A 24,729-nucleotide genomic window follows, 5' to 3' on the forward strand; every position below is an offset into this window, starting at 1 on the left:
CAAAGGGTCACACAAAGCCTGTTTTTCCAATAAAAATGCTTAATATTCCTTTACACATGTTGTAAGTATTTTAGCACTTAACTAATCATTTTCCTTTACAATATTCATCAAAGTCCATCCCGGCAGAACGCCGCTGATCTGAGACCTGTAATTAGCTCCTCTTGCTCCCCAACTCATAATGACCCTCATTCATCAGGAGATGCTCTTCTCTGGACTGATGCGCAGACGGAGGGGGAGTTTCAGGTGAATCAGGGAGAAAACGGCGACTCCCGGAGGAAACATCAACCCTGATTCAGGAAAAAAAAACACTGCAACTTTTCAGTGAAAATGTTTTATCACAACCAGAAAAAAGTGAAAATCTCCACCTCTGTTTTCCCTCAAGTGGAGCATGATGCCCTGATCATGGGTGATTGTGTGGGGGGGGGGAAAGAATACATAAGTATATTAATTATCTGATTAAAGAGACACATTCGTCTAAAGTAAAATTTTATGTGCTTAAAAATGTAATTTCTTGGAAGTAAATAAAAATAAAATAATATAAGTTAAATTATACAGCATGAGGTGAAGTTCTCCTTTTATTTAAAAAAAAAAAGCATTTTATGTAGAAGTGGCGTATGGATCTTGACATGTCTGGTTGATGCTAGAAGATGAAAATTCGTTGTTTTGCATCTCCTGTTGTGGCAAGATTTAGTATGCTAACAAAGTGAGGATTTATTATTCGCATTAGTGTTTTATTTATGCGAAGAATAAGTACACAGAAAGAAATACACAGAAAAAATATGAAGATGTCCAATTTGTGGATTTCTCTGTAGATCATTCCAGTAAAGTGAAAGGACAACCACCTGGATGCAGAAGAAGTTTTAGAAAATGTTAATAGAATAAAGTTTGCAGTTTGACCGTTAAACATAGAGGTAAGAAAAAAACCAAAAGAGTTTTTAGTATTAATGATATACTAAATAATATGCAGTTTATGGAGCAAATCTTTGGATGCTGATCTGTAAATGACATCATAATAATCCAACATGGGAAGAGCGGGCAGTGGCACCAAAGTTTTCATTGCAGATGAAATGAAAGAGGAGCGATGCCTTTGATTTGATCTCAGTCTTCAAATTATCAAAAAAAATTCTGAAAGGAAAACATTTTGTCTACCTGACATTAAGGATGCAGATTCATGATGATACATGCAGAATTTGATGGTGCATCTCCTTTTTTTACCAAAGCAAATGACTTTGTTCTTAGAAATGCTTTCTTAGCAAGCAGACTTGAAATGGCCGGATGGATTCTCATAAAACTAATCAGATGTAGAAGTGAATCTATAACAGGACAGTGGAGTTTAGGACTGTGTCATCAGCATAAAGGTGAATATACAAATCTACAATATGATTTGCTATGTCATAAGTGGAAAAAAGAGTGGGACCAAGTATTGACCCCTGTGGGACTAAAACCTATAAATATTCTAAATAAAAACGTCTTTCATTTTCATCTGGCTTGCTTACATTCAAAGGTCATTCAAATTATGTTAATTATTGATCTAAAAGAGAAACTTCTTCAGATTTGTTAAGTTTAAAAGTGAAAGCTATGAAACATTGTATGTACAGATCTGAAACCTCAGCTCCTAGATCTAAATGCTATCGCTGGTCGCAGACTTTCCAGTCAGTCCTTCCAGTCCAGATGTGAATAGATGGAGATGAACAAACTGGATGTCATTTCTAGGTCCACTTCCTTCCTGTTGGATCCCCAGCTGGAAGAGGCTCTGCACCGTCCGGCTTACTGAGGGCAGTGAAGCACAGAGCGGTAAGTCACCAAAGGTTTTTACTGCCTGTTCTGCCCAGAGTTTATGGGATCTTATCAATTAGCATGCTCTCTGCTGTAAACAGGCCGGCCGGTCAGCTTCATGCATCACTGCCTTGTTAAAATCAGACGAATGCACTTTAAAGAGCCAGATGATAAGAAAAGGAAGCAGCAGAGTTACTGTCTGGTCTGGCACCAGTTCAGTTTGGTCCCTGGATGTGAAAAGACATTTAATTGGCCAAAGCAGCTACACATTTGTGCATCTGCAACTTGAGAACACTTTTTCAGATTTCCTCTGCATGCAGCTACTTTCAAGCTGCACAACCTTTTAAAGCATTGCTATAAAAACTGGCCCTTTAAAATCTTCAGTCGTAAAAATTAGACAGAATAACTCACTGAGCCATGTACCATTATGTTTTTTCATATCTCATTCAGTTTTGGCTGTAAGGTTGGAATCAATGCATAATGAACTCTCAAAATAAATTAAATAATCTTGAGTTAAACGTCCCTGCAAACGTTTTCATTAAATGTATAATTTTTTTCATTAGTCACAAACTTTATAGAGCAAACCTAAAGAGGAAACAAAACGTTGTGTTTTCAATATTTTTTTTTTTTGTAGATATATTTCTCAGCGAGTCCAACTTAGATGAAGAATATATTTATTAAACATAAATTTTTAGGTCTGGACTTTGACTAGGCCATTCTAACTCACAGATTTTATCTACACCATTATATTGTAACTGTTGCTTGTTTGAGGTAAAACTCCAGCATTTCCTTCCAGTTTCCTGTCACCTCAGACCAGCTGGACAAAATCATCCCGCAGCATGATGCTGCCACCGCCATGTGTTTCAGAGGGATGGAGTTTTACAGCCCGTGTTCTTTCCCACCACATCCTTTTATATTAAACGAACAAGTTCAGTTATGGACTCATCTGAATAAAAGCCTTTAACAGCAAACTGAACTGAGCTGTAGGGAAAAGACGGTGTTTGGTGAGACCATAAAGTTTGCAAACAGAATGGTTGCCATGGGAGATATTATGGGTTTTCCAGCCACATAAAATCATCTTATAGCAGAATCAAGCAACTGTTACCTTCAGTAGTTACAGAAAGGCTTTGTATATCAAACATGACTTAAAAGAAGACTGATGTCTCTTTGAGAAAGTACCGCTCTTTCAGGAAGTCATCCCAACCCTTTAACAACTTTTTCACCAGCGTTGCAGAAGATAATGATGTGCAGTTCCACCAAGTGTTTGCTAACTGCTGCTGGCTAGTCTGAAGGAGCTGAGTTTGGGGAAGGGCTGCTCTGTGAGGCAGATGTTTGGAGACTGCAGCTCTGAGGAGGAGCTTTGGGGGAAAGGCGGTGCTTGGCGAGACATAATGGTTGCCATGGAGATTAAAAGATGCATGAAAGAATCAAAACAACACACTTTGCATGTTTTTGGTGAGGAAATTACACTATAGCATAATGTAAGGCTTAAAAAACTCGATTTTACATAATACTTCCACTTTAAAGTGCCTTCCTCTTGAACAGAGATATTCCGTTTTCTATCTTTGCGAGTGAAACCATAAAGAACAGTTTGTTATGTGAGAGGAACGCAAGGCTGTGCTCTCTGAGGCTGCTTGTGTTTGTGCATACAGGGAGAGAAGGAGCCTGACAGACAGAACAAACAGTGTTAGCCTTTAACCTCCCAGCAGACAGCGGGTTCACCGGTGAGCTCATGTGATTTCTTACCTCTGTCTGCCTGGGAAGCAGAACACCGCATGCGGTCTCTGCCTCTGGATGGAAAACCCAACAACTTCTCAGTGTCTCTGGCTTCCCCTGACAGGAGGCGGGTCACGCCTTGTCGGAATGACAGGAGCTGGGTGTGATATTTAGAAGTTTAACAGCGGTGTCGTCATGTGCGCTGCAGCAGCACGCTGCAGAGAGAGCAGCCAAAACCTGGCAAACATTACCTGATGGATGAACTAGAACCTTCCTGCGGGTCGGGCTTAGTTCTGTCTGCGCGCTGGATGTCCTGAAAACATCTCGCTGGTGACACGGTGTTAATAGCGCTCTTAGTTATGGTGCCTCACAATTAATAGGCTGATGATGAGGCTAGTTATGATGTAATCTTTCTCACTCCCTCTTCCTTGCACACAGCTACAGCCCCCTCCCTTTCTTTCCTGTTTCCCCACCTCTTTCCCTGTCTTTCTCTCCTATCCTAACCAACATGGCCGCTAAGTCGGATGGAGCAGCGGTGTCTGTGGAAGATGACAACACGCCCAGGAGCCTGTCGGAGCCGGGGAACCCCGTGGCCCGGTCCCGCTGCACCGCCGCCGGTGGGAAGCCCTACACCCTGCTGGACTGCTGCTGGGTGCTCTGCGCCCTGCTCGTCTTTTTCTCCGACGGAGCGACCGACCTGTGGCTGGCCGCAGACTACTACCTGAGAGGCGACTACTGGTGGTTCGGCTTGACTCTGGTCTTTGTCGTGGTGCCCTCCGCTGTCGTGCAGGTGCTGAGTTTCAGGTGGTTCGTGTATGACTACTCGGATCTTAGCGGCGGGGAAGGTTCGGGCAGCGGCGGGAGCTGTGCGGCGGCAGGCGCGGCAGGCGCCGATGCTACAGCGGGCGACGGCACGTTAAGCACCAAGGACAGCGACCAGCACGGTGGGAACGCGCCAGCGGTGAACGCCGCGAATGTTACCCCGGTGTATGCGTCCTCTGGCCCGCCTGCTGCGGCGGTGAGAGTCGGCTCTCCCCGGAGATGCTGCACCATCTGCATGTGGGTCTTTCAAACCGTGCTTCACGTGCTGCAGCTGGGGCAAGTCTGGAGGTAAGACGGCTCCGGACCCGAGGTGTGCGGAACAAGAGGGGTGTGCTCGCATCTGTGTCCACGCGTACTCTACGCGTGCGCGTGTGTGCATGCGTGTGGCTTTGTGTTGGATAAACGTGCGGGATGCAGACACAAGCATCGCATCCCGCACGGCTTTCTGCTCATTAAGCAGCCTAGAAACGCGTGCGTGTGCGGGTTCTCCATGTTGGTCTACCAGCGCATGCTTCTCGGTCCGTTCATCGGCGTGTGCGCGCCCGCGCCCCGGCATATTACCGAGCAGATCTGGGGACAGAAATGTGCAGAACCGGACCAGACCGTAGAAAGATTAGATACCTTCCCCTCTGAGCCCATTGGTCTCCCGGACCGAACCTTCAGGTCCGGCCGCCATTCCTGCTGTGGCTGAGCCTGAATAGACGGAGGCATACAGCTGCTGGAGCTCCACTGGGAGCTCCACTCTCCCCACTGCTCCCATATGTCATGATACAGATATGTTGACAGGAGCTCTGTGGTTTAACCTCCTCCTCCTCCTCTCGGCTCCTTTTCAGTGGAATTATTTCTGTTGATGCTGAATGTTGCTTATTTCCCCCCAGAAAGCGGCGTTTTGGGTGGGAACTGGATCCGAACTGAAAATGAAATGAGAATATGGATGAACCCAGAGCTCCGGGCATTTTTAAAATCCCACCACTAAATTGTTGCTATTTTTAAAACGTGATGAAGCATCAGAAAATGCTTCAGGTTCAAACTAAATGAAACCTTCATGTCTAAAGTGCTGCCTTTAAATCTCTTCATCCTCTTCAGTTGTGCAGGTATTTACTCTTTCAAGAGTTTTACCTAGTCATGTTTTGCTTTCATTTTTGCAGAGTTGCTCAGTTTTCTGGTTTCCTGTTTGTGCTCCACTCACCTCTCCGGGTTTTACCTGCTGTTCGGGTTTCATTGCCATCCTTCAGATCTCCTTGTTGTTCATGTTGATCCTCCCTTCTGCTCCTTTTGTTCTGACTCAGATGAATAAATAGTCAAGTTTTGCTCCTGGACTCACTGGCCAGATTTCCAGTCCATTTTACTCTAAATTTATAAGTTTTTTCTGGTTTGAAATCCAAGGATTCCAACCTTGCATGATTTTTTGATCAGTTTGAGAGATTCAGTTTTAAGATATTATTTTTCCCATGTTACAAAATTGAACTTTCTTCAAAGGGGTGGAAGGGCTGTAACCTTGGAAAAGGGCTGTTTAATTGTCATTGTCGAGCTTAAATCTGATATAAATTTTCATGTGTTATGGAAAATGGTCCATCCAGCCAAACCTTAACTTGGTTTGGGGTTTTTAACCAATTTTCTTACAGAAAGCTAGAAACATTACATCCACCTGCAGAAAAAAAAACAAAACCACTGGATAAAAATGCTTTAAATTAACAAGCTAAGGGTTTTCCTATCTCTCTCAACAGCTTGAGATCTTTCTGACTCTACAGCAGTCTCAGAGCGGCGTCCTGCAACTTTTAGATGTGTATCTACATGAGTGCACCTGAATATATTAATAGGATAATTACCAGAGCTTAATGCATGCTGAGGAGGTAATTTAGCCATTTGATTCAGGTCCACTGGACCAGAGATGCATCCAAACGTTGCAGGACTCTGGATAACCCCAGCCATGTTAATGTCTTAATAATAATCTGCATGTCATGCTGACCTCCTTCCTCTGGAGCTCATCAAGCTGCCTGCATCTTTTCATCAGGCTCGGAGTACATTTCTTTATACTCCAATATTACCTCTAACAGATTTAGGTTACACTTATTTAAATAAAAAACAGCTCGCTTATCAAATATGCAGACCAGTGAGATATACAGTGATCAAATTTACTACCCAACTCTCATCAGGAAAGGCAATGAATCCATCATAATCTAAGTGAAGAAGTCAAAAAATCCCATGTTTAATTTTATTTTCAGTGGAAAATGTCAGAAGGAGAACAGATTCTGTTCTTTGCTCCAATGAGACTGAGATGAAGCTTTTCAGAGACAAACGTGTTAGGTGGATTTGGTGTGAAACAAAGGATGAATATGTAGAAAATCACTTTTTATGCTCCAGCCTGGGAGAAGAATAGGAGCAAAACGGGTTGTGGAAAGTATTAATAAGCAGGGAGAGAATGACATTCTCCGGTGGTAAAACTGTAAAATTGTTAATGTTGGAGGGTTTTCTTTTCCTCAGTACTTAAACTCCTTCATAGGATTTTTCTAAATATTTTAAAATGAGATCACATTTCTTCAATGAAATTTTAATTTTAAGATTTTTTACCCAATAATTGTGACATTCCTGCTTTTGGTTAGGCAAGGTTGATGTTTTTCAGATTCAAAACCTACTAAAATCATTTGTTTCCTTCAAATGAACGAGTTTTGAATCACAATTAGGAACAAAGCAGTTTTAGAAAAAGTTCAGCTAGCAAGTTTTCAAAATCACAATGAAGCCATTTGGCCACTTTGTCACTTTCCTCGGTGATTTTGGCATCGTCTGCGGCTTCAGAGCGAAGAATCAGTCACAGACACTGGAGGCCAAAGTAACCAATCACATCATCCCTCTGCCTGCTCCAACATAACACCAAGTGTTGAAACTTTTAAACCTTATTTTAGACTCAACATTATCAGGATTCTCAAGACTCCTCAGCTCAGGTTCAGTTTTAAAATATAAACAGGATGTGTTTTTGACTTATTGATAAATAGAGAAATTACATCTGGAATACGTATGACCAAAAAAATGTGCTACAGCTGAATCTGTAAAGATGGAGGAAGCCAAAAACAGGATGCCATTAAATGAAGATTTGCATTACATCAGCATATTCAAAAATAGAAGATGAGGGAGTCCAATAATCACATGCAGAGTCGGTAATGAACAGCTTTAATGAGACACAATAAGGAGCCGGAGGAGTCGGGTTAAATGTGGAAGAGTGAGATTGGGCTCAGAGTTACTCTGGTTTGCAGCAAAGACCCAAAAAATCGGCACATGTGGGGAAAGAATCCTCTGTGGTTGTTCCCCTTCAGCGCTGCTCAGATATTACTTCCTCGCTCATATCTGGGTAAATTTCCAGGTTTTTATGTATTTGTTTGCAGAGAAAGAGATAAAGTCATAATATTTCACAGGCGAATTCAGTTTGTTCGACATCATGAAACATTGTTTCAACAGTTTCAAAGGATTTTGAGAGTCTTGCAGAAGTATTCACACCCTTTGAACTGTTTTGTTTCCTTTTTGTAACTGAATGTTGCAGATGTTTGATTCTGAGTTTACACATAAGGCTGTGAGTTCACTGCAAAAACACCAAATCTTACCAATGATTGTTGGTCTAGTTTCTAGAGCAAATATCTTAGCACACTTGAAATAAGACAAAATTAACTTGCAAGTAACTTTTCATCAGTAACTTGTTTCAAGTAAATATTTCCCTAATATTGATTTAGAAGGGTACTAACTCTACTGACAGATTATTTCACTTCTAACAAGAAATTTCAGTGGATCTAGTACTTTTCACTAATATTAATGAATCATTGACTTAAAACAAGCTCCTATATCTTGTTTAATCTAGTTTTGTCTCATTTGAAGTGTACTAACATATTTGCAGTAGAAACTAAACCAAACATACACTTGAAATAAGACAAAACTAACTTACAAGTAACATTTTAGCAAGATGTAGGAACTTGTTTTGGGTCAACAATTCCTTGATGTTGATGGAAAAAGAACTGTCATGAGATTTTTGTTGTGTGTTTCCAGGAATGCATTTTCCAAAACACACACAGAAACACACCTTGCTGTACCAGCTGTGCTTTACCTTTTCAGACTTCTGGTGGTCGGTTAAGCTAAGCTCACTCATGCATGCTTCAGGCTCCGGTGGGGTTCGGTGTGCAGAATTATGTCCTCATCAGACGCCGTCCAGTTGTCTCCACATCCGTTTTTTGTGATTCTGCAAATTTGTTTGCAGCAATAAGATCATTTTGCCTTTCTGTGTGGAGTTTATGCTCTTACTGTGCATGCATGAGTTCTCTGAGGTTCTAAATTGTTCTTAGTGGTGTGTTTATGATTGTTTTTATGGTTTGCTGGTCTTTTTGATGAACTGTGATCCTGTCCACTATGAAAAAAACAGAACATCTCACCATGTTGGTCTAGTTTCTAGTGCAAATATCTTAATACACTTGGGGAAAAAAAAACACAACTAACTTACAAATAACTTTTCAGCAAGAAATAGAAGCTAGTTTAAGGTTAATAATTCCTAAGTATTGATTTTAAAAAAGTATGAGTTTCATGGGCAATTTTTTTTCACTCAGATATTTTCCCATGTTACAAATGAAATAATTTGCCAGTGGAACTACTTCTCAATATTTAGAAATATTGACGTAAAACAAGCTTCTTACCTCACTGAAAAGTTAATTTTGTCTTATTTGAAGAGTACTAAGATATTTTCACTAGAAGCTAAACAAAAACCAAACCTTTGGTAAGACTTTGGGTATTTGCAGTGCAGGCTGACCAGAGACTCTCTCATCAACCATTTTCATATTTTGTCTGATTGGTGTGTCGGTGCTTGTTTCTCTCTGCTCAGATTTCCAGCCGTCAGTATTTTTGTTGCTGCTGTTTATCTAAAGAAAAGTTTTGGGTCAAGCTGTCATTTCCCTCACGCTGCAGAAAGTTCGTCTTAAGAGATGCAGGCTGGTATTTTGCAGCTGCAGGAGTGAAGCAGATCCTCCAGTGCATGGAGGTGGAGGTTTAGAATCAAGGTCAACTCACGTTTCCTCGTTTCCAGGAGAGGCTCCGCTCTGCTGTTTATCGCCTTTTCTCATCTACATTTAAAACTCTGCTGCTGAAAGGCATCAAGGTCACATTTCTTTATCTGTGAGTGCCTTAACAGGCATCATGGGAGTTGTAGTAATTCCTTAGCTGAGGTGGGACTTGAAGAGTCACAAGAATTGATGGAAGTGTTTAACTTTATCCTGCGTTTACATGCCTCAGTGCATTAAAACCTCAGCCTGCAAGGACAGAATCTCAGGAACATAATGACCAAACGGGCTGCTTTATACTGCAGTTGTAACTCATGAACACTGAATGTTTTCTCTGGATCCACTTCTGTCTGTTTTCATCACATTTTCAATAACTGCATTAATATCTTATACTTGTGTTTTTGTTTTATAAATGGTTATTTTTTTAATACTGGCTTCTGTTCATAAATTTAAAGATGATTTCTATCCTCACCACCGATCTTAAGCTGCACTGGAGTTGCAGTATTAGGTCACTGCATTAACAGCATAAGTAAAATACTAAGCTTCTGACTTTTTAACATACAGTACAGACCAAAAGTTTGGACACACCTTCTCATTGAATTCAATGAGAAGGTGTGTCCAAACTTTTGGTCTGTACTGTATATTCAGAGAATATTGCAAGATGTTAAGTGGCTACAATTTATATTTGCCTAAAAAGTCGGTCACTAAAACCAGAAAACTGGAGCACATCAGCCATTCCTAAGCTCCCTGGAGCTCAGAGAATAGATTTTAAAAATGTTTTTGTTAGTTTATAAATCACTGAATGGTTTAGGACCAAAATAAAAGACCTGTTATGGTCCAGGCCTCTCAGGACTAACAAAGAATTTTTGATCTAGTTTTCAGAAATGTTTTAGTACACTTGAATATAAGAGAAAATTAACTCACAAGTAACATTTCAGCAAGAAATAGGAGTTTGTTTTAAGTCAGTAATTCTTGAATATTGATTAAAAAAGTGTGATGTTTTCCACTCATAACAAAATATTTTTCCATGTTATAAGTAAACTAATCTGCGTGTGTTTTTCCATATCAGACTTATTGTGTAGAGAAATGAGCTAACAAATAAAACCAACAATGACACAAAAGAAGCTATGAGAAACTTATATAAAGTGAATGCTACGAAGCATTCACCAATAAACTATTTCTTCGATCAAATAACTTGAAACACAGAGATTTGGTTCATTTAGAAATGGTGTTAGTTATGATTAAAGCTAGAGAGATTATTGCAGATTAATTTACAAAAGTTCTTTGTCTTGAGATCAAGTGACAGAAATAACAGAAGAAAGAGTAAAAACTGTTTATGACTTTAAAACGAATACAGAACAGTTTGAAAAAATGCTAAACTATAAATCAATTCAAAACACTTTATAAGAAAAAAATTAAGTCTTAAACACTTCTGAGTTAATGACAAGAACAATATATTGTTTGCAACTTATTTAGTTAATTTAATAAAAAAAATATATATTTGTAATTATTGAGACAGAGGCGGGTTTATTATAAGATTTCCTTCTCCTGCTTCCTTTTCACTTGTGCTGTGTGAGAATAATTGTGAATTAATGGTGAAATTTGTTAAATTGAGTTAATAAGCTGAATGATTGATTGAGATGTGAAAATCCCACTTTGCTCCCATTTCCACAAGCATAAAAACAATGCAATGCTTCACTGAGTAACCACAGTTTGCACGATTATTTTTAAAGCTACTTTGTTAAAGAACAAGCAGCTGAAACAATCACACAGATGAAGATTTTACCGGACAGCGAAATGTACTGCGCAGGTTTTATCGTTTATTTTTATGTTAGTTCCTGTCTGCGCCCGATCAGATCAATCTGATGTGCAGAAAAGTGATTGAACAAGTTCCAACCAGACTCTCAGCTCAGGCGGTCCGACTATCGGTCCGGTCGGTCCAGCTTCGGCTAATAATCAGGCAGAGTGGCTACATGGCAGCCTCCCTGCAGCTCACTGTGCTGAACCACTCAAATCTGTCTGAATGCATGTGTGTGTGCGGGTGTGTGTGTGTTCATTCACAAATACAGTGACTCAGTAATTATTGCTCCTCCTGTTGGTCTAAATTTCAGGGTCCGTCACTCAGCGATAACATGCTGGTATCTGGAGGTTTTGGATGATCTGAGGGTCAATGAAATGAATAATGTTTGAAGATCTTTTCTCTGCTGATTTAAGCTGTTTGCATTTAAGAACTTCACTTAAATGCAAAGTGAAGTTTGCATTTAAGAGTTCAAAAGAAAAACTCCAATCACCAACTGTACTGTGAGGTCCTAATGACGCTCATTCAGCTCATGTATATAGTATAATAAAGAGGGGAAAGGATTTTGCAATATTTGTAAAATGTTCTGAATACTTTCTGCGGCCATCGTTCTGATTCTGCACATTAATGTTGTAAATTATTGGTAAACACTTCCACAATGCTCTAAGTTGTTCTCTAGATGATTTTTTGTTTCAACACAGAGATTTTTCATGTTTCTTCATGAAACGTGTCAGAATAAAATGCTGTATTCCTCAAGCTTTTTCACCAAATAGTTTTCTGCTCTTAACTAAGGTTGGTGCTAGATTCGTTTCTTTACTGGATCTGTGAAAGAGCCGGCAGAGCGCCAATTATGAGTGTTTCATTCATTTATTGACTGATTTACTCAAAATCTTTATTTAGTTTGGTTGGACATCAAATGGATGATCAAGAGATTCTTTAAAACACAATTTTAGATTTGCTGCACAAATATTAGCTCAGTTTGTGGAAACCCTTTTAAAGCTGAAACAGATTGTCTGATGCACCACAGAACGGATGATGATGGCTTGACAATTCAAATCATTTTTTAATGTGTTCCAATGAAATCCATTGATTTTTCTTAGGAATGCATTGATCTACTGTTTTTACTTTCGATACCGATTCTGATTTTGGTGGTTTACTCTCGGGCGATACCGATACAATACAGAATTGATTTAAAATGTTTCTTATTTTAAACACAGACATAAATGTCACAAATTACAAATTTATTGGATACCTCTGCACCAGTACAGCTCACCAAATAAATACACCAATAGCTTGTAAAGCTATTGGTGTATTTTTTTAGTCAAACATGCAAAAACAACTTTAATTTGTTTAATCAGGAGTAGAACAACCAATGTAAAAAAATATTAAAGAAATTGGTTAAAACAATAGGTTGACTCCTTTGGTCAAACAAAAATAAACTGCATCAAATCTTATTTTGAGTGGTTTAGAAAGTGAAATTAGGAATTCTAAATATATAGTAAAATAATCGCGATCTAGAATCTTTTTTAAATATCGTGACCAATAAAGATATTAATATCAAATCCCTCCATTTCTAATTTTGCAGTATTTTTTACAGTACATTGCAGTTATGTTACTGTCTGTATCTATTCTTATATTAAACTGCAAAAACACAAAATTTTACCAAGTTTTTTTTTATCTAGTTTCTGCAAATATTTTTGTCCATTTGAAATAAGATGAAACTTACTGACAAGTTGCTTTTCTATAGTAAGTCCATAATTCCTTGATATTCTTCAAAAATTACTAGTTCTACTGGCAGATCATTTCACTTATGACAAGACATTTTTCTAATTTTAAAAGGTGAAATAATCTACAAATGGATCAAGTATTTTTTCATCAATATTAAGGAATTATTGACTTAAGACAAGCTCCTATTTTGTGCTTAAAAGTTGCTTACAAGTCAGTTTTGACTTAATTCAAGACAAAACTAACTTCTAGTGCAAATTTCTATTTGCACTAGAAGTTCGACCAAATATACTTGGTAAAATTTTATGTTTTTGCTTTTGTTTTCAACCTTTTATGGATGCAAACTCAACTAAAAACCCACCTGTTTAGGATTGTATTTGGAACGTAATCAATTACAAATTTATTGATGGAACTTGACTTAATCTCATGTTTTGATTGTTGATTCTATGTTGCTTTGTGTTTCTGTGTTTGATATGATGTAAAGCACTTTGAAATGCCTTGCTGCTGAAATGTGCTATACAAATAAAATTTGATTGATTGATTGATTGATTGATGTACAGACTGTAAAAAAACAGCATAACTGCAGTCTGGATGTGCAGCTGAAGGTTTGTGGGAGTGACTCTAATAAGCTCTGCTAACTGGCTAGTTGTTGCTGCTAACTGTGGTTTGTTAACCTGCAGTGTGTGGGCGTGTGTGTGTGTATGTGTGTGTGTGTGTGTGTGTGTGGTGCTGGCCTGCAGCAGCTGAAGGAATGCACAGAATTTCATACCATTTTTCTTACAGAATTCAAAGTCCCTGCAGCGTGTGCGCACGCTGGTTTATGTAAAATTTAGTGAAGTTATTGATTATGAATAAAACTGTGCCTGGCGGGGGAGGGGGATGATGATGATGATGCACAGCTGTCTGTCTGCCTGTGTGTGCCTGTCTCCCCTTCATTCAGGCTCTGTATGCTCTCCTGTCTGTCGGTCTGTCACGCTGCGCTGAATAATTCACTCTGGTTCTTCAGGGAGCTGTCAATCATATCTTTCAGAGTTTGTGTTTGTGAAGAGATCTAGCATTTCCTACAAGTTTGCTCCTGTTATTCGCTCTCTTTTACTTTCACCCTGTAATCAATGAAGAAGGTGACAGGGGTGGATTCTGGCGATGAGGCTTGATGGATGGAGCAGTTCTGAGTGTGAAAAGCGTGAAACACACCTGTCATGCCCCCCCCCACATCCTCACATGCTCAGAACACGTGTTTGTAATTGTTTATGTGCTGCATGCTAGCTCAGTTGGGGTTTATCCTGCGATGCATGTCATTAGCCTGTGCCTCGCAGCTATATGTGTGTGCACGCTTATTGAAGAGTGACTGTGTAGAAAAATAACTCGGGCGCAAATTGTGAGAACACACTGTTTACCAACGCTCCTATATTGCCTCTGCAACAGCAAACATGTCATCGCTTCAAAAACGGGACCTGCTCCCATTAAACTGGCAAACTCTGGCATTTAAGGAGGAGCGCTAAATCAAATTTAGGCTGAATGCCAAGCAGCAGTGAGCAGTGAGCACGCTACCATGACTGCTTTAATACCAGCCTGTCTAATCAAAAAGGGAAGTGTAACGAGGAGCTCCACTTATTAAGACTATAAAACACATGTAGATACCTGTAGACGGATTTCATCATGATAAGCATGAAGACCTGGCTGCTGTCGTCTTCTGCTGAATTTATCACAACATCAAAGACTTCCACTTACCCTGAGCTGCACATTAACACATTATTTGTTGGATTGATTGAATCAAATCAAACTCTGCTGCCTGCTTCTCTGGATCCCCGCCTCTCGTTTGCTTTGAAAAATACAGAAGAGTATTAGGGCCAATGAAAGAAAAAAGTGTTTTTACTCAGAATTCTGACTTTTCACTCAGGATTATAACGTTTTTTTTAGAATTCTGATTTTTTTACACAGATTTTTAACATTTCCTCAATAATATAACTTTTTGTTTAGAATTCTGAGTAAAAATTCAGAATTCTAACTTTTTTCTAAGTTTTACTCAGAATTCAGACTTTTTTTCATAAGTTTGACTTTAAACTCAGAATTCTAACTTTTTCTCAGAATTCTAACTTTAATCTTCTGATGCCAAAAGTCAAAATTATGAGGAAAAAAATTGAATTTTGAAATTATAGTCAGATTTTATTTTTTTCTGTGACTCTAATCCTCTTGTGTCATAAAGGCAGTGTCATTAAAAAACACTTTAATTGATTTTTAATGTGGATTTTAAAGAGTTATATTAGAACAGGTGGATGGAAACAGAAATTTAAAGTAGCTTCCTCAATTTTGCAAAAAAAGCTTCCATGTACACTTCAGGTGGTTTACGGCTTTTCTGAAAAAGAGTTAATGTGCTAATGTCGAGAACATATTTGCTGACTAAGTTCAAATGTAGCAAACTTTCTCACTCACTAGTGGCTCTGTACCTTACCAGAAGCACAAAACTAAAAAATAATAAATAGTAATAGTTTTTTTGGTGTCTGGAAAATGAGCTGTTTTAAAAACCTTCCCAATGTAATGTCACAAATCAGCAGGCACTGCCCTTCACCCTGCAACCCCAGCAAAACTGGTTTTTTGCAGCTACATGTGATGTACAATGTACAATGTTTTATTGTTGACTTATTATCCAAAAACCACTTGCTGCATTCTTATTGGTTGTGCAGGAGGTTCCACTTCTGCTTTTTGAAGATGTACAGTTGTATAATTGTGTTTGCAGCCATTTTCATGTGTGAGTGTAAACGCTGAGTTGTGGGGCGTGGCCAGCTGCAGCTTATTTGGATTTAAAGTGACAAGATGCCCTAAAACAACTAAAAACAGGCTAAAATCTCATTATCTAAGAATGACTTTATGCAAAACATGTAATAAGCATGTTTTGTAAAGCCCATAGATCTATCCTAACCTGATCCAGGAAGTATAATTAATAGATGTTCACTGATGATCTTCTTCACTGCAGTGCAAAGCCTGGTCTCCTCAACCCCAATAGAACCTCTACCTTATTTAATATGCATATGACCAGTGCTTTGAGTCATACGTTGCAGGGTCCGGTACCCAGTTTGCTTTGAGAGATCCTGCAGGCGGCAAACTGCCCCCGACAGCGTAGCTTCCAGGATCCCCTCATTACTCATAATGCTCTATTGTAATGAAGTGGCATTTAACGGAGGACTGAACTGAGCTGAGTGGGACTTTTCAACACTAACAGGGTTTTTTCTGCTTTCGGGGTCCGCTGCAAGCAATTACTTTAGAAGATTTTTGGCACTTGCCTTTTGTAACCTCTCAGTTTGTGCTGAACATCAAGCTTATTGCCAGAAATTATCGCCTGAGAATTTGAAACAGTGTAAGTGTCTGTACTTCATGAAATAAAATGGACAAAAAAAGAAAAACATCCATAATTCTTAAAATCATTCATAATAAACTCTTGAAAGAGTTTTAAACCTTACAACAAAAGTCTTCATGCTGTTTGAATCTTTTAGCTTTATTACAACCAAAGCTTGCGTTAGCTAAATATTTGACGTAGTTGGCGTTTTATTTTTTTCACATGAAGGAAAAATCTGAAACTTGTCATTTGTATGAATTACATTTCACATCTGTGATATCACGAAGATTATAGAGCATTAATGATGAAATTAAATATACAGACCATGAAATACATACATGTAAATCTCCAATTAATGAATTAAATGCATCATAAAATTATAAAAACATCATGAAATAATTACATATCATTAAGTTATTAAATGCATCAATAAATGAACATATCATAAAATTGTGAAATATGCAATTAAATAATTAAATGTCTCATGAAATAATTAAATCTTAAATAATAAACGTAAAGGATGCTTAATTTCTGATTCAAATTCATTTCTTCATTTCTGGAAAAGACGATTGTTGTGCTAAAAGGAGTTAGCATATCAGCAAAGCTACTGGGTAAAATAGCATCTCAGTGCTAATATGTAGCAGCAGCACAGACGCTAACGCTAATGTTAGCATCCACATTTCTAAAGAAGTTCCATGAATAATCAGGGGATCCTGGAAAGATGAAAGGGTTTCATGCATAAATAAACCACATAAATATGCCAGATTTTGCTAAAGATGCTAATTCTAACCTGTATAATATGTTGTTATTCCAGGTTGCATAACAACATACTGAATATGTTTGTTGTTGAGCTCATGTGTATTTCTTCAATAATTTAGCAGCAAACAAGTTTTTGAATTGAAAACGTTACTTATTAACCCTTAAGAGATGAGATGATCTATAAAGAACCTAAAAGATTCACTTCTGTAGCTGCAACAAAAGGTCCAGAGTTGACTTTGTGTGTTAAAAACAAATGCTTTTTTATGGCTCTAAACTTATCGATGCATAGTTTTAATTTACACAAGCAGCTCTGTTTCTTTAACGGGTTTATTTAAATACACTCTCATGCTCACTACTGCAGCTGTATATACAGTACTGTGATTTAAACTGTTCAGACTAATGAACAAAAAGCACGCAGTTAAAACACATTTAAAAAACTAATTATGGTTATAAATTAATGATGTGGCGCTATCTAAACAGCAGCTACTGAATTACTGAGGCATTAATTCATCCCGACCTCAGAATGTTTACCTCTCCATCCATTTTCTGTTTCTACCTGTTTGACTCGAACGTCTCTGGCCAACCGGAGCAGCGATGGATCGGTGGGCAGACGGAGCGTCTTGATAGATGGCTTCTTATGCAAATTGATAGATGGTGTAATCTGGGACACTGCATGGACTCGGGCCTGCACACGGTGTGTTGGTTTATCTCTGTGTGCACATCAGCGGTGTGTGTTATTAGCATGTACCCTGCAGGTACACACACACACACACACACACATCTCTCTCTCTCTCTCTCATTGGTACAAACGCATTCAGACACATTCTCCTCGAGTGTGTGAACTTTCTGTTCAAAGCCCAGAGGAACGGTTGTATCATGGTGGATTCTAGTTCTCTCTCTCCCTGAGCTCTCTGAACTCACACACTCTCTGATCTGTCTCCCTGGATTTTTCTCTGTTTGACTGCGTGTGTGTGTGTGTGTGCATGCGGGCGTGTGTGTGAGGGGGGGGGGGGTGATGTGTGAGAGGAAAACTCTCCAAACGTGAGGACCTTTGATTTGCCCACACTAAGCAAAGGGGACTATTTTGTTCCAGATGTCGGAAACAGTTTTTGATTTTCGTGCTTGTTGATTTCTCCGAGCAAAACTTACATTCTGGTTCCAGGAAGATATTTATAGTTAAGTTTATGGGCGCTCCTTATTTTAACCTTTCAACACTTACTTGTTTTTTTTTTTTTTTTTAGTATTTATAGTTTATCATTAAAATCCTTTGCGTTTACTTTAATCTCTGCCAAAATTAAAACATCACCTATGAATCCACTCAAGTCCAAAATTATTCATAATCTTATCAGCTTGGTCTTTATCCTTTTATTGAACGTTTACTTGTTTTAACTACTTGAATTGTGTAAATTTAAATAAGTTTTTTGTCTTATTGTAAAGCAGTATGTAATTTAATATTTAATTCTTTAATTTGCTCATGTTGATAACAAAGGACTAGATTAGTTTTGAAAGGATTAAGAAGGTTTTGTCTTTAGATTTTGTCTTTAGACTGTGTTTTTGTTGAGGTAATGGTAATAAAATAGATATTTAATAAGCTTTCTGACCTTTGACCTCTGACCTGGTACCATGGGGTCACATTTAGAGTTTGAATATCTCCCAGTTCCTTCTGAGTGTTTAACTTTTCTGTCAGTGTATGTACTTAGTTGTCACTTTAAAAAAAAGAGAACATCTCGATCCTGTCTTGTGAGAGAGCTGAAGTGTTGTTCTTTGTTGTTTTTATGAGTTGCAGGAACCTTTTGATGTGTCATATATGAGGCACACACACACACACACACACACACAGTCACTCTTCTCTGTGCTCATTCTGTTGATGTTCATCCTGTTTCCCTCCATCGTTTTTACCCGTTTGGTTTTCTCCAGCAGTCAGTGGGTAAAATTGGAGGTCCACCTCGTCTCCAGTCCATCACAGGGGAACTTTGGCTACGTTCACTCAGCAACCAAAGGTGACCTACATCCGACTTTTTCTCTGAAGTTTGAACGGCCCGATTCTGATCTTTTCCAAAACCCAATTTGTGCCACTTCCATCTGTGGAACTCAATCGCGTGTGTATCCGATTGTTCACAGTCTGAACAGTCATGTCATATAATTCTGCACCAAAAGAAGCCAGAAGCAATAAATCTGGACATAAACAACGACTGAAAATAATAGTTATTACATTATGAAACGAGTCTGCTTTGTGAATGTAGCCATGGAGACACACAGGACAAAACATGCTCTCACTCTAGCACATAAGAGCAGGTCAGACAGACATATGAATCTAACAGTGTGGTTTTATGGAGTCTGAGTACCAGCTGAGAATCTACACATGCACAGGGAGGCTGGGCAAACTTTATGCAGAAAGTCCCAAACCAAGATTCGAACCCAGAACCTTCCACCTGCTCCACTGTTTCCTCCTCTAGTTTTCTGATGGTTCTATTGATGAAAAAATAAAATAAAAACATTGTTAGCAAAATGCTGCTAAATGGTCGATTGTGTTGATTATTAAGACGTAACCATGACAATGGTGACATGTCCAGTGTCTATAGCTGCGTTTCCACTGACCATATAATTACACACATTAGAGTTATGAAGATAAATCCACTTAATGGAAACACATGTTTTTATTAAAAAGTGTTTTTGCTAGGATGAGAGTTAGGATGAGTTCAGATATTTTTCAAAACTATAACGGAAACATTTATTTTGCATCTTCTCGTGTGAGTTGACGTCTTTTTCGCCAGCAGACAAAGACGACAGGAAGTGTTGGAAGGATGATGGCGCAACACGTTTTTTTATGATCTAAATCGCAAACAAGATGTTTTCCTGGCGTGTGATTTTTAATTGTGTTTCTGATTTAATGGAAACACCACAATTGTAAAATTCTGTTTCCCACATTAGCGGAGTATGGACATTTAATGAAAACGTAGGAGAAGCCAGCAGCGCGTCGGTCTGGACTGCAGCTGTGCAGAGTTGTGTAATAAGTGGAAGAGGAAGAACGGGCTGGTGTTAATAAGTATCTGCCCTCATTTTCTCTGCTGCTGCTTTTATATTCCACTTATAAATAAAATGAGTTGTCTGCACCTGTGCTTGTAGATCATTGCTTTATTAGATCCTCACCCACAGCAGCCAACACTCCCACCAGCAGCACTGTTTAGTATTTGTGGTCACACACCTACTTGCTCCAGATAGTAAAGCTGGACCTGTTGAAAACTGGAAGTGTGTTAGACAAAACGCTGCTGCTCTCTGAGTAAGTCATGTAGAGGAATCTGATTTGACACCAGCAGTTTGACTCCACAAGCTTTTCAGAGCCTAAAATTCTGACTGCAGTGTTTAGATCCGTGTCTCTGAGTGTATTTTCGCCTCCCTAGACAACCTTGCTTCACATTTGAACAGCTGTATAAAGTGTTTTCTGAATCGCTGTGAAGAGAAAAGAGGCTTCCTTTATTTGCCTTAGCAGACTCTGGCCTCCGGAGACGATGAATGAATCCGGCTGCAGACGGAGTCTGTCGAGATTTCTGCTCCATTTGACAAAACGTGCTTGAAAGTGAATTTAATTCACTGATCTTTTTATCAGCACAACGATTTGGACGTTTTACGGTTCAACATTTCAATCGGAAAGTAAGATAGCATATGAATCGGAGTTGGCAGTCACAACATCCAAATGAGTTGGTGATGTCAGTGTAAGCAGATATTTAACTGGAGTTCGGTGGAGAGGTTATGATAGCTCAATGTCTTACCCTATCTGAGATTATTTCACTTATCAATGGAAAAATGTTTTTGTTATACGTGACATAATCTGCCAGTGGAACTAGAACTTTTTTTTTTTTATCAATATTAAGGGATTAAGAAGATACTTTTGACTCAACAAGTTTTATCTCTGTTTTTAATATTAGTTTTACACAATACTTCTCAAATAGTGTGGCGAAGTGTCGGGGGGCGCGAGAAGCAGGATTTATAATTGTCTTTATTCCTTTTATTTTATGTTGGGTTTTTTTATGTTTATATGAACAGATTCACAATGGTGTTTTAATTTTGGGGAGGGAAGGTCACCGGGGGGGGCGTGAAAAAAATGATGATCCCCAGGGGGGCATGTCAGAAAATAATTGATAAAACTGGTTTAACAAAACGTGTCCTGTGACGTATCCAGTGAATCATTTATAGAGAAAAACTTCCACTGCTTTGCTGCGAACAACATAGTTTACTGTTTACTGACTTGTGTTTCTCCACTGGGAAGCTGGAGATATCTGAGCCTCAAAATGAAAAAGGAAACGTTTCTCTCTCTCTTTGTGGTATTTTCCAAGCCACACACATTTCATTGGGAAGTAAGAAAGAGGTGTCACCTTTAGAAGGAAAATATCAGCGTCAGCATCAAGAGAGGAAAAATTTCATAGTGACATTGATCAGTTTTATGTGTAGCAAAGAGCTTCCGTTTATTTCTATATTCATGTCTAACAGGATAATTCTTCCTGTAACATCTCCATATATTCTGCCATTAGTATTTTTCAGCCGTTTGATTAATCTCTCTGAAGCCTTTGAACTAGCAGTGATGGAGTGAGTAAATTCAGCAGCAATTGGATATACATGAACATATGCTGCTGTATTTTAATTAAATTTGTGCTGAATGAGGGAAGGGCGGCTGCTGAGATGACCAGCCTTAAAGCTTTAATCACTTGATGACCAAACACTCTGCTGAACACGCTCCTATTCCTGGACAAGCCCCAAATCTCAGAGCAACCTCTTCCATTTGCATAAATTATCTTATCCACTTCTGTTTCCAGCCAAACATTAGTGACAGGAATTCATGCAACTTCAGAGGTAATGCTGAAGCACTGCAGGGCTTAGAGTGCAACATTTTTAACTAATTTTAGAGTTCTTAATTATGATGGAGTGGTCAGGGTTATACTAAGAAAAAAAAATTAAATCACGATAATAAAGTCATAAAATTATGAGAATTAATTTGTAGTATTGAGAGAATAAAGTCATAACTTTCCAAGAATAAAGTTGAATAATATGAGAATAAAGTTTTTATAATATAAAGTCATAAAATTACAAGAATAATTTCATAATATTACAAGATTAAAGTTGTACAAGAATAAAGTCTTAATATTTCTAATTCAAATTCTAATACTGACTTAGACTTAGACTTGTACTTTATTGATCCCTTGGGAAGACTCCCTCAGGAAATTGAAGTTACCAGCAGCTCCCAGGCAAAAAACAAAGATAACACACAGTAAGCAAAAATGCAAAAGAATACAAAATACAAATTAAATACTAAGGTACACACTAAATGTGAGTAACCAAAACCTTAAATTATGCAAGAAACAAGGAATAAGAATATAGAATATAAGAATATAAATAAATATAAATACAACACAAACAAAAAATATATATATATAAGAATTTGGCTCTTAGAAACTGTGACTCATCATTTTTTTCACTTGATTTTGATCATTTTATTTTTCTATTTATTTTCTGTTTTCTTGAGTCAGTCCATCCTGACTCAAGGCCGTGAATTTTGAGGAAAAAAAATCTAGAAATCTCAAAACAAAAACAAAAAAAACCACCCACAGTGTCTTTTTGTTCGCCTCTTTTCTAAAGCCTGAAAATGAAAACTAAATATGATGCAGAATCCGTTCGGAGCTATGAGCGCTCAGTTTGGTTCTTTCTATTGTTTTGGTTCTTAACAAGTTTTCTCCCTCCCCTCCTGTTGGGCGGCTGCAGATTGGAAACTCTGACATGCAGACAATAACATCAGATCTGACATTTTCATTCTGCCTCATCTTCCCCTGCCTCTTTACATGTCCATCTGTCTGTCTCTTTCACCTCTTCCTAACTCGCTCCTCCTCAACTTTCCTCAGTCTGTCTCTACTTTGTTGTTTGAAAGAACAGAAAAGAAAGAACTTACTTCTTTCTGCAAAGTCCTTCTGCTGTTCTTGATTGTGCGTGTGCCAGAGTGTGATTTCAGACCATTTAAAGGAACAACAGACGCCGCTGTGTGTGGATGTGTCACTAATGAAGCCTTGTGAGAATGTTTTGTACGAGAGGCTGTGCAAAATAAAGGGAATTGCTTTAATCATCAATGCAAATGGCAATAAAGAGAGAAAGTAGGGCAGTAAACAGGAAAAGGACGAGAAGCAGGAAAGCAATAAAAGTCCAATTGAATAAAGAGAGAAAGGAAGACCGAGGCTCTCGTGTTTGTTTTTTATTCGAATAAAAAGCCACAAAGAGACCAGAGCAGAGTGACAGAGAGAAGAAAACAGAGCAGCAAAACTAAAAACCTTAAGTGAGAGCTTAACCTCTTTTTGACTCACCCAAATGCATATTCATAGTTTTCATCTTCACATGGAGCTTAAAGCCTCTGAGGAGAAACGCCAGCGACGGAGGAAAGAGTCCGTCCACTTCTTTTTAATCTATGCAAAATGAAGCAAGTTGGATATGGACATTTTATCATGAGATATAAATTTAGCTCAACATTAAAACTTCATATAAAATAATCAGTCTAAAATTGGTTAGATTATCTTCCCTTTATCAAATGCACTGTTTAAAAAGATTGAGCTTTTTTGTTTCATCAAAATTACAGATCGACGTTTAAATGTATTTTTCATAAAGTATGTAAATAAATCTAGAATTATGTATACATCTAGAAGACTAGAAGTTTTTTTTTAAATCTTTAAATTGAAATTTTTTTTATGCATCTGTGGAAGGACGTAAAGATTAGGACCCCAAAGCTCATCACTCAATCTAAATAATCAAAATACCTTAGGGAACTTATTTTGCTATTAAAATATTAATTAAAACTCAAAATTGATATTCATTTTCTTTTGTTTTGCTATATTTTGAGAACTGTCTGTCTCATATTTATCAGACGCTTCTTGGTGAATTCAACATTTACGATCTAAATCTGCCAGAAGTTTGAACAGTTTATATACATACATGTTCAAAACTCAAACGTTATGACAAAACATGGAGGAAAAGTTTTAAAAAAGTCTTTATCTATTGATAATTTGATTTGAAGACGGCTGAACCAGTGAACAAATGCTGATCAAATGGATTCTGAAGAGCAGCTTTAAACCTATGCTGCATAGAAACTCAGCACAGATTAATAAATGTCTAAACACACTGATTAATTATTAATAAAATTATTGATTAAATTATTAAAAGCAGTTCAAACCCATTCTGTTGTTCAGTCTTCACCACATCTAGATGCCTAAGAGCAATTTAACTAACAGGTGGACCAAACATATTTACTTTATTTGAGACATTTGTTGAGTTGATTTTCATCAGAAGACCCTTTGGATGAAGCATACTGCAGTTTCTACACGTTAAAATCTCTAATCCTCCAGCAGAAATAAGCAAAGTGTCAGTAACTAGTATAATATCTGCTTCTGTAAACACTTTATTTTCTCACCCAGCTGCATGATGTTTGTATTTTATTCTACTTTTTGCAATCAGGGGAAAACATTTAGAAGTATTAAACTTATGCTTCAGCAGAAACTCCAGTCAGTTCCTATTTTCTGTTTTATTTCTATTTTTCAGACTGAATATTTTTTTTAAGCCGACTGATTCAAATTGAGTCGTTGCTGAGATCTAATCTAAGATGATGGTCACTCTGATCAGATTTCGCCTTTCCAGTTTGTCACTTAATCATAAGTCCATGAATGTATTCAAGCCTTTTATTTCTCTCTTTTTTAACTCGTCTGACGGTTTTTTCTTCAAACAGAATCTTTGTCCATCAT

At 38.1% G+C, this 24,729-nt stretch overlaps 1 protein-coding gene and 1 long non-coding RNA gene across 2 annotated transcripts in view; one reads left to right on the forward strand and one right to left on the reverse strand.

The window, feature by feature from the left end:
• Positions 1-616: 616 nt before the first annotated feature.
• On the reverse strand, positions 617-3,879 carry LOC114140894 (uncharacterized). Its single transcript, XR_003594719.1, has 3 exons — positions 3,744-3,879; positions 3,523-3,649; positions 617-1,770 (listed from the first exon to the last, which is right to left on the reverse strand). It is a non-coding gene; the product is annotated as an uncharacterized LOC114140894 (long non-coding RNA).
• Positions 3,880-3,968: 89 nt separating this feature from the next.
• The window catches only part of xkr7b (XK, Kell blood group complex subunit-related family, member 7b), a 61,327-nt gene continuing 40,566 nt past the window's right edge, over positions 3,969-24,729 (forward strand). The window contains exon 1 of the mRNA XM_028011188.1: positions 3,969-4,602. Within this exon, the coding sequence (XP_027866989.1) occupies positions 4,001-4,602 (602 nt within the window). The 5' untranslated portion in view covers positions 3,969-4,000. The remainder of the gene's footprint in view (positions 4,603-24,729) is intronic.

The sequence above is a fragment of the Xiphophorus couchianus genome, chromosome 24 (assembly GCF_001444195.1).
Source record: "Xiphophorus couchianus chromosome 24, X_couchianus-1.0, whole genome shotgun sequence".
NCBI classification, from domain to species: domain Eukaryota; kingdom Metazoa; phylum Chordata; class Actinopteri; order Cyprinodontiformes; family Poeciliidae; genus Xiphophorus; species Xiphophorus couchianus.